Raw genomic sequence first — 15,780 nt, 5'->3', positions numbered from 1 at the left:
TGGATCCTTGTGATTGTGTTGGGTTCACTCTGTTAATCCAGCATAATCTTCTTGTTTAAGATGAGATGATTAGCAATCTTAATTCCATAGCATCCTTAATTCTTCTTTACCATGTAATATAACATATTCACAGCTTCTGGGTATTAGGACATGGACATCTTTGGGGGACCATTTTCTGCCTACCAGGTAAAGTTTTTAAAATTAGTCACCAAAATTTATTTAGTTTCATGCCAGACTAGCCATAGTGCCATTTATTGGTCTCTAATTTTGGTGGGATAGTATTTTATATTTTAGTCAAAAGCATAAATGCAGATTGTTTAAAAAAGTCAAATAGTACTTAAATACTTATAATGAAATGCAGCAGTCTTTAGCTTTATTCCTCACAACTAGCCAGTCCAGATCTTAGAGCTCTTCCTTTTGGAATTTATCTCCACTTAACTAAATGAGAGGCTGTATTAGCTTTCTGTTAGCACTGTGACATATTGCCATGAATTTAGTGGCTTAAAACAACTTGGATTTATTCTCTTATAGTTCTAGAAGTCAGAAGTCCAAAATCAATTTCACTGGGCTAAAGTCAGGTGTTGGTAAGACTGGTTTTCTGGAGGCCCTAGAGAGAATCCATTTCCCTGCTGTTTTTTGTTTGGTTTTTTTCCAGTTCCTAGTGGCTACCTATATTCTTTGGTTTGTGGCCCCTTCTTTCATCTTCAAAGTATATTGTATCACTCCAGTCTCTTTCCTATCATCATATCACCTCTCTTGTAAGGACAGTAGTGGATATCTTGGGGGTCCACCTGAATAATCCTGGTTAATCTTCCCATCTCAAGATCCTTAATAAATGCAAAATCTCTTTTGCTATATAAGGTAACATTCATAGGTTCCAGGGATTAGGATGTAGTCATCTTGGAGGGCCATTACTTAGCTGTATATGATTATATTGCTAATTCTTTTTTTTTTTGGTGTTTTTTTAAAAAAATTATTTATTTTTGGCTGCGTTGGGTCTTTGTTGCTGCACGTGGGCTTTCTCTAGTTGTGGTGATCGGGGGCAACTCTTCATTGTCGTGCGAAGTCTTCTCATTGCGGTGGCTTCTCTTGTTGCAGAGCACAGGCTCTAGGCACGTGAACTACAGTAGTTGTGGCATGTGGGCTCAGTAGTTGTGGCTCACAGGCTCTAGAGTGCAGGCTCAGTAGTTGTGGCACATGGGCTTAGTGGCTCTGCGGCATGTGGGATCTTCCCAGACCAGGGCTCAAACCTGTGTCCCTTGCATTGGCAGGCGGATTCTTAACCACTGAGCCACCAGGGAAGTCCTATTGCTAATTCTTTCTTTTCTTTTTTTTTTTTTCTTGCAGTACGTGGGCCTCTCATTGTTGTGGCCTCTTCCGTTGCGGAGCACAGGCTCCGGACGCACAGGCTCAGCAGCCATGGCTCACGGGCCCAGCCGCTCCGCGGCATGCCTTCCCGGACCAGGGCACGAACCCGTGTCCCCTGCATCAGCAGGTGGACTCTCAACCACTGTGCCACCAGGGAAGCCCTTTATTTTCATTTTTAGTATTGCTATATTTATCTTAATGTAGGGGAGATAAGATATAATTATCTTTAATTACCTTATCTGAATATAATTAAAATATATCAAACTTTATTCCTTTGTCAGTGTATTATTATGATTATGTAAGCACTGTTTAGTTTTGCACCAAGTAGTATTACTATAATTTATTCTTTCTGTAAAATGTTAATTTTTTGTTAGTTAATAATTGTTTCTTTTTTCCATTTGTCTAATTTTTCTGTGTGCCATTTGCTCATATTTTAAGCAAATATTCTGCTGCTATGATACATACATATCTTTTTAAAAATGCTCATAGTTTCAAACACACCTTTGTTTTGTTTTAAACTGAGAACTTCTCATTCTCAGCTTCTTTTTTGGCTGTTTCCTATATCAGCATGATGTACAGCTATCATCTTAGGACTTGCCTTAGCAAGTTTCTAGAGTTGAGCTATTTTTCCTAGTTAACATGTTTTCTTCTTAGTTTATTTCCTAATTTTGGTGAAGAAATATATGAGTAGCTTTCTGAGAAAGCTTGCATGGGAAATTAAATTGAAGACCTTAAGTTTGAAATGCTTTTTATCTCCCTTAAAATGGATTGCTAATTTAACCAAGTATAGAATTCTAGGTTGGAATTTTGGAGGCATTATTTCTTTGCCTTCTAGCTTCTAGTGTTCTGCAGAAGTCATTTGTAGTGATGATTCCTGAGTTGTTGTATGGGGATTGGTTTCAAAAAATTTAAGATCTCTGTAGGGTTAGTGTTTTCAGTTTCACAAATGTGCCTTGGTCTGGGGCTTCCATTTATTTTTCTGGGGAATTGGTGGATCCTTTAAATCAAGACACTTACCCTGAGTTCTGGGAAACTTGCCTGTATTTGATAATAGCTTTCCCTCTGTTTTGTCTGTTCCCTCTTTCTGGAATTTCTTCTGTTTGTGAGCACTGCAAAGATTTCTAAATTTCTACTTTTTCTCTGCGAGAGTGTGTTTTATATTTGTATTCTACTTTCTGAAAGATGTCCACAATCTCAATTTCCAACACATCTAATAATTTTTTATTTTATTTTAATTTCCAGTAACCTTTTTTTTTTGTTGTTCTCTTAATGTACTTAAAATGTAGTATCCTTTTCTTGTTTCATGGGTAAAATAACTTATCAGTGAGGTACATGTTGGTCCTTTATTCCTGCTCATATTGTCTGTTTCCTTCTAGTTCTTTTTTTTTTTTTTCCTCTCTTTTTGTTTTTTTCACCTCTTCTGCCGTTCTTGGTGAAATGAGGCACTAAAAAGCTACTTGGAATCCATGTGTGTATGTGTATTAACAATGGTAAGAAGGGGGACATTGGTGGAGAGAGGCTGTTTTGTCTCTTTTTGGGCTTCACTGTAGGAGGATTGGACAGTTAGGTAGATTTTTGTTTGGAAAAATCTCTGATTTTAGCATATATAGATCTTTCTCTTAAGTTTCCCAAAGAATAATTCTGTAATATTCAGTCTTAATGTCTAAGCTGGTGTTCTGAATATAGAAAGGGAGAAGTCTTTTCTTTTTTTTTAATTAAAAAAAATTTTGATCTTTATTGAAGTATAGTTGCTTTACAATATTGTGTTAGTTTCTGCTGTGCAGCAAAGTGAATCACTTATACATATACATATATCCACTCTTTTTTAGATTTCATTCCCATTTAGGTCACCACAGAGCATTGAGTAGAGTTCCCTGTGCTATACAGTAGGTTCTCATTAGTTATCTGTTTTATACATAGTAGTGTGTATATGTCAATCCCAATCTTCCAATTCATACCATTCTCCCCTTGGTAACCATAAGTTTGTTCTCTATATCTGTGACTCTATTTCTGCTTTGCAAATAAGTTCATCTGTACCACTTTTCTAGATTGTAAATGTAAGTGATATTATACAATATTTGTTTTTCTCTTTCTGATTTCACTCTGTATGACAATCTCTGGGTCCATCCACGTCTCTGTAAATGGCACTATTTCATTCCTTTTTATGGTTGCGTAATATTCCATTGTATATATGTACCACATCTTTTTTATCCATTCCTCTGTCAATGGGCATTTAGGTTGCTTCCATGTCTTGGCTATTGTAAATAGTGGTGCAAGGAACATTGGGGTGCATGCATCCTTTTGAATTCTGTTTTTCTCTGGATATATGCCTAAGGGTGGAATTGCTGGGTCATATGGTAACTCTAATTTTAGTTTTTTAAGGAACCTTCATACTTTTCTCCATAGTGGCTGTACCAGTTTACATTCCCACCAACAGTGTAGGAGGGTTCCCTTTTTTCCATACCCTAGAAGTCTTCTTTTCAATATGCAGATTTTTACTTATTCTTTTACATAGATTTTCTCCACTGTGACTGGACCCACTGAGTCCTGAGCCACTGAGATTCCTTTTCCTCAGGGACTAAAACCTTGGTCTCTTGGTGGTGGAGTGGCTGGGTAAGATGAGGAAGGGCTTGCCATTTCATCCCGTATTATACACTCTTAAACTAGTTTTCCTTAATTTCAACGAGGAGCCTCTTTCACACTTTTCACAGTTTCTGTGTTCTCCAAAACCTGGGACTTTCTAGATTGACTGTCATTAGGTGTCTGACAGGGATTAGAGATGAATACAAGTGTTCAGGTCGCCATATTGTTTTGGTTATTCTTGTATTCATTGTTCAATATTATTCTGGGTACAAAGACTTTGTCAAACTGAAGAGTCTAAGGAAACAGTACCTACAAGATTGCTCTCTCTTCAGGTGCCAGCTGCAAGTTTGGGGGTCCCCAGGACCACCCTCACTTCAGACCTGCTGGCTGCAAATTCAAGCTTTCCCAAGCCCACTCTAAGGTTGGATAATTCACTGGAAAGACTCAGGACCCACTGAAAGTGCTATACTTACGGTTACAGTTTTATTATAGAGAAAGCAGACAAATTAGAACCACCTAAAGAAAGAGATGCACAGGCTGAAAACAAGAACTTCCGTGACATGTTACCCTCCTGGTATTGATATATGGCACTACACAGAGTATTGGCTAGTAGGGAGCTTACTGGAGCCTCCATGTCCTGAGTTTTCATTGGTGTTTCGTTACGTACAAATGACTGATTGAATCACTGATCAAGTGGCTAAACTCAGTCTCCATTCCTTCTGCCCAGAGGTGACCTTTTTTATAACATGGATGGTCTTCATGGTTGGTCTTTATGGCGTGACCTACCCTCACCAGGAGTCACCTTGTTATCATAAACCATCAGGTGCTCTTGAGGTTGAGGGGCCTGCCACGAGTAACAAAAACACTCCTGTCGCTGGGGAAATTTCTGGGGTTTAGAGGTTGTCTCCCAGGAACCTGACAAAGGCCAGACATCTCTCTGGGCTGAGGCCAAATTCTTTATTATACATTGTGCTACGTTGTTTCATGGTTAGAAGGTAACAGCACTGCCAGGAACCTCTTTTTCTCCCAAGTTTCATATGCCATGTGTCTGTTTAAAATTCCTACTCTTTTAATCTCTTTTATTTTCATTTAGGTTAGTTGTCTATTTTGAAATAATTGAATGTGGTCTTCAATTGAAAACATTTTCATAAAGGGTAATAAGTTATTTTGCCCTCCACTTCAGTCTGATCTTAAGACAGAGTAGTGATTTACAAAGGGAGACACATTACAGTTAAATTTGATGTGGTTTGCTAGGCACACTTTATTTTCATCTTATAAAGCATTGCATGTGAGTACCAGAAGTCTGATTGAAAGGAAGTAAAATCAGTGGAGCAATGAAACGTTAACAAGGTGGGGGGCAATTATGCTAAAGTTATGTAAATAGTTTTAGATTATGTATAAGTAATTATGTTTTTCAGAGTAGTTGACAGGGCAAAAATTAGATTGCTTATTCGTTTGAGACTTAATTTTGATTTGTTTTATTTTTAAAAGTCATAATGGTAGTCTCATTTTGAGATTTCCATTTAATTTCTTGCTTGAAGGTTATTACATAATGTAGCAGAACTAAATTGTACCTTCTTAATGGTAATGCAGGACATAAAAATTTTGAATTGGCTTTAGGTTTTATACTAGAATGCCTTTTACCATCTTTTTTGTGTTAAAGGCATGTCTTTGTAGTAAGAACTAAACTTATTTAAGCTTATCTTCCGCTTGCTTCTCTTTATTTCCTAAAGGGGTAGTTGATAAGTTGGTTGATTAGCAGACACTTGTCAAAGTGGGGTGGTTCATTTTAAATCAGCCTCATTTTAGAAATGTTTTGTACCTATTAAATGCATCCGTGGTGATGAGGAAAAGAAGAATTGCTAGGAAAAAGAAAAATTGCTAGATATATTATAGCATGTATGCAGTTTGACATTCTTTTCAGTTATTTACTTCGTATTGTCTCTTTTAAGCATGAACTCAATTTTAAAATTAGATAAATCTGTAAGACTGAGCCATGTAATGTACTAGGATTCCATGTCCTTCTTGTACATCTTTTTGTTTTCTCTAGAGTTAATAACTGTTACATACTTTCTTTTGCTTGATTACTATTGTAAAAATATTTGAATATTTGTTTCTCATTGCTAAATTCTTTTTTGCCTGGTTACTCAACAGCAGTCAGTTTTGAGCATCTTTATTTTCTAGTAGGGTCTAGGATAGTGTTCTGAATCAAATAGATTCTTTAATAAGCCTAGTAGATCTGAGGTGATCTGAAATGTATTTTTATTTTCCCTTAAGGAAAGGCTACATTAATGGGTTAAATTAGATTAATTCTGGTCTCTAAATTTGACTCCAGATGAAGTAAAGGGATTCAAGTTGTATGGCATAAAGAATTAAGAATTTTGAAATCCTTAGATGACCATATTTTTCCTCTTTAGTTAGAATCACATTGTTGCATTGTAGTTTTTACTTGATTGATGCCTTTGGCTTTTAATTCTGTTGAGGGTATAGTTTCGGTTTACTACTGTTCGGAGGCAAGAGAATGGACATCATTCCTGGAAATCTTTTATTTTAGGTTTGACTGAATATATTTGTGCTGTTGATGCAAAAGAATAATTGTACCAAGTGCATCATTTATAGTATTGAAGTTATATATTGTTAAAACAGTTAACTTTTGTGAGTTCTTGTCTACCTAAAGTTTCATTTAATTCTTGGAGTAACATGTTAAGTCTTCTGCCACAGGTTAATTTATGGATATAGTAAAGGGAAACTAACATTTAGTAGACTTAATGAGATATAATTGACATTGTGACATTGTGTAAGTTTAAAGTATACAGTGATATATGGCACGCTCAGCCATATGTCCATAGCAGTTGGGCTGACTGCTGCTGCTTCTTTTTTTTTCTTCCCTTTTATGTGTTTAAATTTTGATACACACTGTTGATTTGATACACACTGTGGTCATTTTGATATTACAAAATGACCAGTGTCTTAGCTGACATTTTTCATCACGTCACTTAATTACCATTTCTTTTTTTGTGGTGAGAACCTTTAGATCTACTCTCTTAGCAGCTTTTAAGTATATAATACAGTATTATTAGAGGTAATCACCATGCTGTACTTTAGATCCCCAGAACTTACTCATCTTATGACTGGACGTTTGTACCCTTTGACCAACAACTCCCCATATCCCCCAGCCTCCGGCCCCTGGTAGCGACAAGTCTACTCCTTCTGTGAGTTCTGCCATTTTTACATTCCACATATAAGTGAGGTGATAGAGTATTTGTCTTTCTCTGTCTGACTTCTTTCACTTATCATCATGAACATCATGCCCTCAACATCCATCCATACTGTAGGAAATGGCAGGACTTCCTTCTTTTTCATGGCTGAATAACATTCCATTGTATATACGTGCCACATCTTCTTATCCATTCATCTATTAATGGACCTTTAGATTGTATCCATATCTTGGCTCTTGTGAATAGTGCTATATTGAATATGGGAGTGCAGATGTCTGAGATCCTGTTTTCATTTTCTTTGGATATATGCTCAGAAGTGGGATTGCTGGATCATATGGTAGCTCTGTTTTTAATGTTTTTGAGGAACCTCTATACTATTTTCCATAGTGTGTGCAACAACTTTATTGTCCTGCCAACAGTGCACAAGGATTCCTTTTTCTCCAAATCCTCACCAACACTTATCTCTTTCTTTTTTTTTATGATAGCTGTTGATGAGGTTATATCTCATTTTGGTTTTGATTTGCATTTTCCTGATGATTAGTGATATTGAGCACCTTTTTTTGGTACCTGTTGGCCATTTGTATGTCTTTGGAAAATGTGTATTTAGTTCCTCTGCCCAATTTTTAATTGGATTGATTTTTTGTTTGTTTTTTGCTATTGAATTGTATGAGTTTCTTATATATTTTGGATATTAACCCTTATGTATATACATGTTCCTTTTCACCTTTCTCTTTGTTATTATTTTTTTCCTGTAAGATTTTCTGTTTTCTAACATACTAGGTATTTACTTGTCTTTCTTCCACTAGAATTTAAGCTCTATTAGAGATTTTTCCCCCCTTTGGTCTAACTTGTTCATTACTGTATTTTTAATACCTAGAATAATGCTTGGTGTACATTTAAGTGCTGAAAAAATATTTCTTGTATGTGAATCATTATTACTACTCCAAAGATGAAATAGTCTCTGCTTCTCAGAAATGTGTGGTCTCAGTAGGACAGAGCCTCTGAGATAAAATGAACACATAAAGTGTTTAGCTTGACATGTTGGACGTGAAGTACTCATTAATTGGTAATTATTGTTGAAGAATAAGAAAAGAAAGAACAGAATCAGACATTTCAGATAGAAATGACCTCAATAAAAGAAAACTGCGTTCACATCTTAGGAACTAGGGTAGATACTGTTTAGGGGTACATTGAAAAAATAAGGTTGGAACTATATTGTGGAGAACAACCAAGACATTTGGATTTTGTTTTGTGTGTAATGAGGAGTTACTGAATCTTTTTAAGGCAGAGGTGTCATAATGAAAGTGGTAGGTTTGGAATATGAAGTCCTTGAGGTTGACTGGAGATCCTTCTGCTGTAAGTTTAACTGGAAATTAATAAAACATTTAGCAAATTTATAATAAATAATAAAACATTTGCAAAATGATAAATTATGCTCAAATTTTAATGACTTCCTCTCAAATTGTGTGGTAGTATATAATTATCATTTGATTATAGTGTGTATTTTGAATTATTTATGGAATTGCCAACTTTTAATATACTTTCCCATTTAAAACTAAAGCTTTGATATTTTAAATCAAGATGTTTATATTGGTAACTAACTTACTAAATATACTAATATAGGGCAGAGTGTATTTAGTCCAGCAAACATTGGTCAACCACGAAAGACAACATTATCTCCTGCCCAGTTGGATCCTTTTTATACTCAAGGAGATTCTTTGACATCTGAAGATCACTTTGATGACACTTGGGTGACTGTGTTCGGGTAAGGTTTCTAGATTATTTACTTAAAAAAAAAAAAAGCTCTCACATTTTCTAATGAGTATTATCAAACATAAAAAAACTAAAACAGTGGCACAGCAAACACCCATATGTACCGACCACCTAGATTCTGCAGTTGTTAACAGCTACATTTGTTTTATCTACTATTAATTCATCTTTTTTGTTGTTGGTATATTTCAGAGTAAGTTGCAGACATCAGTACATACCACCTTGACATTTCAGCTTGTATTTAAGTAATGTTTGATTTTTGTATTTTAAGTAATGTTTTAAGTAAGGTTTAAGTAATGTTTGATTTTTAATAGTTTTTCCATCATTTATCTGTGTGCCTCTTCTCAGATTATCTTCTCTTGAGCACATTTGCTGGATATTGGAAGAGGGTTGGTTGTCCCTTTAGACTTAGGAAGCTCCTTTCTCTCTTTGTTGTGACTGTGTCTATATTGGACTTATATTGGACTTAACCAGTTTTGAACTAACAGATTGAATTTCATTTGTGTATATATGCATACTATTTCACAGGGTTGATACTTTCTAGCTACAGAATATTGAATATTAATAGAAATTGTGCATGACAGTCCTAGTTGAATGGAGTTTTAGATCTAATAAAGTACTTTAAAGCGTCTTAGAGATCATATTGCATCATTTACATATGAAAAACCTGAGATATAGACAGATTAAGTGATTTACTCAGAGGCTTACATCTAGTTATTAGTAAAGCTTCATCGAAAACCCAGGTCTTTTATTTTCAGGCTGTGATTGTTTATACTGTACTACATAAGGTTGGTTTCTGAAAGTGTGATGTCATACTGTTACTGGACCTTACTATATTTAGTTTTGGGGTTTAAAAAAATATAAAAACATGTGAACTCCTTGAAGGAAGAACAATGCCCAGTAAATAAATATTAGTGGACTTTATATATTCAATTTATTTAAAATTCAGAAGAATGTGTAAGAATATGGTGAAAAGTTTTCCTTCCCACTTTTTCCCCCAGATAGTTTTTCTCCCTTGTAAGGCAGTAATTGCCACCTGTTTTTTGTGTAACCTTTCAGAGAGATTCTTTGTTACTGATTCTGTTTAGGTAGTAAGCAGGGTCATTGCTTTCCCTTGTTCTCCAGAAAGGGCACGCTCAGCCATATGTCCATAGCAGTTGGGCTGACTGCTGCTGCTTCTTTTTTTTTCTTCCCTTTTATGTGTTTAAATTTTTGTATTCTCTTGTGAAGTAAGTGGCTGTATGTTTTTGAATGTGTCTGTCCACTCTCAAGTGTTTTTCAGGTTCGGTAGTAATGGTGTCATTTTTAAGATTCCTCAGTAATTAGATAAATTACTTGAAGTACTTCTGTTAGCCCTTCATTTTTAAGATGTACACTTTCCCAGCTATTTATTTTCTGTTGGTTTTATGTTTCAGTAACCCTGCATATAAGTTTAATTGCAAGCACAGAAACATTTTCTTCTAAGGGATAAAATATTTTATTTTGATTATTTATAGGGAAGTACATCTAAAGTACATTATATATCTTCTTCCTTTGATAATTTAACTTTTTCCTGCTGATTCAGGGTCATCATGAAATACCATTTATTGTTGTAGGGTGATTCTGTGACAGGATATTCTGCTGCTTCTACTCAGAGTGGTCCTAGACTCTTGGAATTATGTTTTATTTCTCAAGTGCCTGCATCACTTGCAACCATTATTTCTCCCTTTCATTTTAATTTTTTTTTAGTTCTGCTTGCAGGCATCCTGACTCATTTGTTTTCTTTGGGATTAGAAATCTTATATCCAAATTTACGTAACATAAAATAAATTTCCAGTCCTGAATGCAGTGAGTATTTTAGTCACATAGATTTTAACGTGTGGAGTTTCTCATTTATTTTTGTGACTTACATTTTTTCCTTTAGGTTCTAATCCAAGCTCCAGATAACTGAAGTTACTGGTTAAGGAAACTCCAGATTTTCAAGCTGAAAATAGCTTTATTATTTGGACTATAAAAGTTATATCTCATTGTAATATTCAAAGCATACAGAACTTGATAAAGAAGAAAGTAAAAATCACTTAAAATTTTCCCATACAGAGATATGGCTATTAAAATTTTGGTAACAGTCCTTTTAATTGATTGTTTACCATTGATATTGGTTCGGACTGTATTTTTGTTTCAGGAATACATTTCTGAATTTTCAGGTAGTGCTCAATATATATTGATATGATTCTATATAATTTAAAGTTCTTTCCCCTTTAATAACCATAGTAGTATATTGCAACATTTCCCTTTCTCTCTCTCTCTCTCTCATGGATGTGCACGCGCACACACACACACACACACACACACACACACACACACCCACCCATGTAAAATAAGTTATTTACAGAACTGTAACTTCATAGTACTTTTCTAAGGATTATGATAATGACAGTGAGAGTAGAAGGTGGAATTTGGGGCTGGAGAAAAGTGGCTGAGTCAAAATTAATTTTAACATAATTTGCTTTTGGGTGATGGGCAAATGAATAGATTTAGCTAATATAGGGGAAAATAGGATGTTCAGGGTCTCTTATTAATGTACTAGACAGTTAGGGGGAGTTTATTGTGAAACACTTGTAAGGTAATTTGCATTTGTATTATCGAAGTTGACTGTTCAGACAACTTTTTGTCCCCCCCAACCCCAGGTTTCCTCAAGCATCTGCTTCCTATATATTATTACAATTTGCACAGTATGGAAATATCTTAAAACATGTGGTAAGTCTTAATTCTTTTCATTTCAAGATTTAAGCTGAGGAAAGATAACCTGTGAATTGAGGGAAAACTTTGCTGCTGAATGTTGTCTGTTTTTTTCCAAACTTGAAAATTTTTCTTTTTTTTAAAGTTTTCATAGGATGTATCTATCTATTGGAGTTTGGAAGGCTGGTAGTTGCATAGTATTTGATAAAAAGGGATAAAGAGAGAAGATAAGCAAGAGAGTGAGAGTTTCAGGTTTCCCCCTTTTAAAAATAGTTCACAGTCTCTTAAAAAAGATCATGCCAAGTTTTCCAATTTGAGCTTGTTTTATTGGGGATAAAGGAAAAGGGAGATGTTTCTAACTTAGAGTTCTTAGAGCTTTTTTAGCTTGCCAGTTATAAATAACAAATCTTTTTTCTATTACTAGAAATTGACTTAACTCCTATGCAAAATCAGATTGATGAATACAGTTTTTAAAAAAATTTCATAGCAAGTGTTGATAAGACCTTTTTATAAGAAACATTATCTTTTGAGAATTACTTTGCTTTCAGAGAATATTTGTCACATATTCTTTATATAAGAGATTTGAGAACTATTGGAATGTATTGAAATAGTTTAATAGGATTTTTGTTGAATCCTAGTATACAGCTTTTTACAGGGCATCAAATAAAAAGTGGAAGCAGATTTATTTCATATGTTTCTGTTTTCTAATAGAACTCATTAAGTTTAAATTTTGTATACTTTGTATTTTAATTTAAGAGAAAACTTCATTTTTTGCAGATGTCTAACACAGGAAATTGGATGCATATTCGTTATCAATCTAAACTGCAGGCCCGGAAAGCTTTAAGCAAAGATGGGAGAATTTTTGGAGAGTCCATCATGATTGGTGTAAAACCATGTATAGATAAAGTAAGTTATTGCTGGTGTAAGGAAAGCAGTTTAATTTATATGTAGTGCACAAGTCTAAGTACTAACATGGGTGGTTATGGCACTTTGCTTCACTGTGCCTCTTATTTTATAAAATGTGATGAATGATGTTACAGCACTCTTTTATGGTAAGTCAAAGATATTTAGTCACAAGACTTTAGAGGTAATACACGCCAACCCCTTCACTCTACAAATAAAGAGGCCAAGGAGACTTAGGTAACTTACCCAGAGTTGTTAAGGTGAAGCCTACATTCTAGGTCTTTTAACTTTTAACCCATTCCCTTTTTTGTGCAAAGCAACTTCAAATTCTTTACCTCAAAGGAGTGGTGCTATTTCAGAATGAAATATTTCATAAGAATGGTAACTGAGGGTTAACTTCTAAAAGCTGAAGCTTTTTATTAGTCATTTCTACTTTAAAATATTTAAATATTATTATATATTTGTATACTGATAAAATAATCCTAGGCACAATTTAAACTTTGTGGCTTGTAAAATCATGATCATTCTTTAAGTAAATATATGTGAACTTCTGCTACCTACCAGGCACTGTGCTTGGGACTTACGTATACACACTAGTGCACGAAGCAGACATGGCTCCTGTTATAATCTAGGATCACTGAGTAGTTGTGTAATTATTACGTTGTACTGTAGCAGGTGTTTGCAGAGGCTAGAGGAAAATTTGGGGTTACTGGATACTAAAAAGCACTGGACTTTGATGCCCCACACCCCTCAGTTTCCCTAAGAATTCTTTTTTTCTTACTGATTTTCCATAGTGTTTGTTAGGAGACTCTTACTCTTGAGAGTCTATAGTTTTCTTGAGGATATTTGAGGTCATTCAAGTGAGATTTCTGGTTGAGCATTAGATCTCATATGCTAGCTGAGAAGCACATACTGTTTTCTCAACCCTAAAGTTATTTGAAAGTTTAATTAGATTAAATAAAGTACGCTACTTTTAATGAAGTTTTCTTTGTAAGTAGGACATAATAGTGGATGATATGTATTATGTTAATAAACAGAGAAGTTCTTTGTCTTTATTTTTCTAGAGCATTATGGAAAACAGTGACAGGTGTGCTTTATCATCTCCATCTGTTGCCTTTACACCACCAATCAAAACCTTAGGTACACCAACCCAACCTGGAAGTACTTCTAGAATTTCTACCATGAGACCTCTTGCTACAGCATACAAAGCTTCTACTAGTGACTATCAGGTATTTTAAAGATTGGATAAAAGAATATACTTTAAGGGCTGCAGTACTTAGCATGTTTAACTTTTTCATTGGATTGATTTGTATGCCATTAAATATTTCCTACTGAAGTTGATTGGCTTGATGAAACCTATAAACTTTGCATTTTTAAATTTCCTATTTTAAAAATTAGAATTTTAGCCAGTTGGAAATTTATCTTGAGTTTTTAAAAAAATTCTTTGCCATTTTAAAAAACATTTTGAGAGTTAATTAGTTTAGTTTTTTCTAAGGTATGTTGCATACGTAAAAAGTTTCTCTTGTGGACGTCTCTGGCATGAGGGATTGTTAAATCCCTGTTAAATTGATAACTAAATTTGATGGTGTTGCAAATGAAGAACCTCAGATTGGAAGTAGCTTTGGTTATCAAAAGAAAACATTGACCAGTCCCCATTTCAAAACTTCTTATTTCAAAAAAGTTTAAAGGAAAAGTTCATTATATTCATGGAAGAATGCTAGAAGTATTATGACTGTCATTCAGCATGCTATTGTTGCCTACTTAATTAGCCAGTAGTTCTGAACTTGCCTAGCTGCAGACACAGGTCCTGAGATAGCAAATAAAACACTTTAGTAGGGCAGTTTGACTTCCCTTGAAATTTGGGGATCATTCTAGAACTGGTTTAATTTTTCCCTTTAGTTTTTTTTAAACTAGTGTTTTAAAGTCCTTATCTCTTTTAGCTTTTGTGGTGTTTGTTCAGTTTACTAATTTAAGGAGCAGATGTAATTTGCCTTGCCAAAGGAATACAATTTTGTTATTCTTAAAAGCATAAGGATGTTCCAAGCAAGCCTATATTTTAATTTTTAAATATATAATTTATTGTTGCAAATCCACTTTAGTGTTTGGCACTTTTAAATTAGCCATTAACTGAAGAATTGACTATAATACTAAAGAAACCATAATCTTACAATTGTGTGTGTTTTTTTTAATAGGTTATTTCTGACAGACAAACGCCAAAAAAAGATGAAAGTCTTGTATCCAAAGCAATGGAATACATGTTTGGCTGGTAATACAGTAAGAGCTAAGAACTCAGCTACAAAGGAGAAGGTTGCCACAATAAAACAGACTTAGCAGGGTACTGCTGGGTTTCCTTCGGTTAGTTATATAACCACTCTTGACAGTATCGAATAGCTGTCTCATACTTCCTTTAGAAGCCTTTTTCTTAAAGGATACAGCATATTTGTAGCTCGCACTTTAAACGATGCTTGAGATACATTTTAAAGAAACAAAAAATCCCTGTATATAAGATTTTGTGCTTTCTGTGATAGTGCATGCTTAAGTGCAAAACACTCATTGATTATTGTAAATTATGTAATTGAGTTTGTAGTGAGGCTTTGTAGTCTTCATGAGTTGGTGAGGTGAATTTCATGACGGGTAACTGTACAGCTGATTCTGACAAGACACAAAGATTATAATTAATTTGAATTATGGTCTTTTAATTTAGATGGTATTTAATATTTTAATTATCCTTGTTTATATTTGTCCTGTCATGAATTGTCATCTTTCAGTCTTGTAAAACCAACACAGCCTTTTAAAAAACCTACTGAAGTTTCTTGATAATAAACTTGTCGATTATATGTATTGAGCAGTTTTTGAAAGGGTGATTTATTAATTAGTACAAGAAGTTTGAAGTCTTCGCAGAAATAGAGAAAATATGTAATGAACCTCCATCCACCTGTAATCCAGCTTTAATAACCATATAACCATCACTATTTTCTTAATTTCTAATATCCAGTCCTTTTAAAAATTTCCCAATTGTTTCCAAAATTTGTTAAATTTTATGTTTGGTTTGTGTGAGTCTCTGTCGAGACTAGGTCTACACAGTGTATTTGGTTTTGTCTTTGGAGTGTCTTGAAGTTTAAATTAGAGTTCCCCTGCTTTTCCCCACCGTTCAGTACACCATGATTTGTTGAAGGAACCATGTGAGTTGCCTACAGAGTGCACCACAGACTGAATTTGA

General features: G+C 34.5%; 1 protein-coding gene across 6 annotated transcripts in view; it reads left to right on the top strand.

The window, feature by feature from the left end:
• The window catches only part of NUP35 (nucleoporin 35), a 36,715-nt gene extending 21,144 nt beyond the window's left edge, over positions 1-15,571 (top strand). For 2 of the 6 annotated variants that reach the window (XM_060016470.1, XM_060016471.1), the window contains 5 exons: positions 8,793-8,934; positions 11,606-11,675; positions 12,435-12,563; positions 13,625-13,789; positions 14,753-15,571. In XM_060016470.1, coding sequence (XP_059872453.1) covers positions 8,793-8,934; positions 11,606-11,675; positions 12,435-12,563; positions 13,625-13,789; positions 14,753-14,830 — 584 coding nt within the window. In that variant the 3' untranslated portion in view covers positions 14,831-15,571. The remainder of the gene's footprint in view (positions 1-8,792; positions 8,935-11,605; positions 11,676-12,434; positions 12,564-13,624; positions 13,790-14,752) is intronic. The other 4 variants (XM_060016469.2, XM_060016474.1, XM_060016472.1 and 1 more) reach the window with 2 other exon arrangements.
• The last annotated feature ends 209 nt before the right edge of the window (positions 15,572-15,780 follow it).

Source organism: Delphinus delphis, chromosome 7, assembly GCF_949987515.2.
Source record: "Delphinus delphis chromosome 7, mDelDel1.2, whole genome shotgun sequence".
Classification (NCBI taxonomy): domain Eukaryota; kingdom Metazoa; phylum Chordata; class Mammalia; order Artiodactyla; family Delphinidae; genus Delphinus; species Delphinus delphis.
Note: the sequence above shows the minus strand (reverse complement) of the source record. Positions and strands in the feature narration are given on the sequence as shown.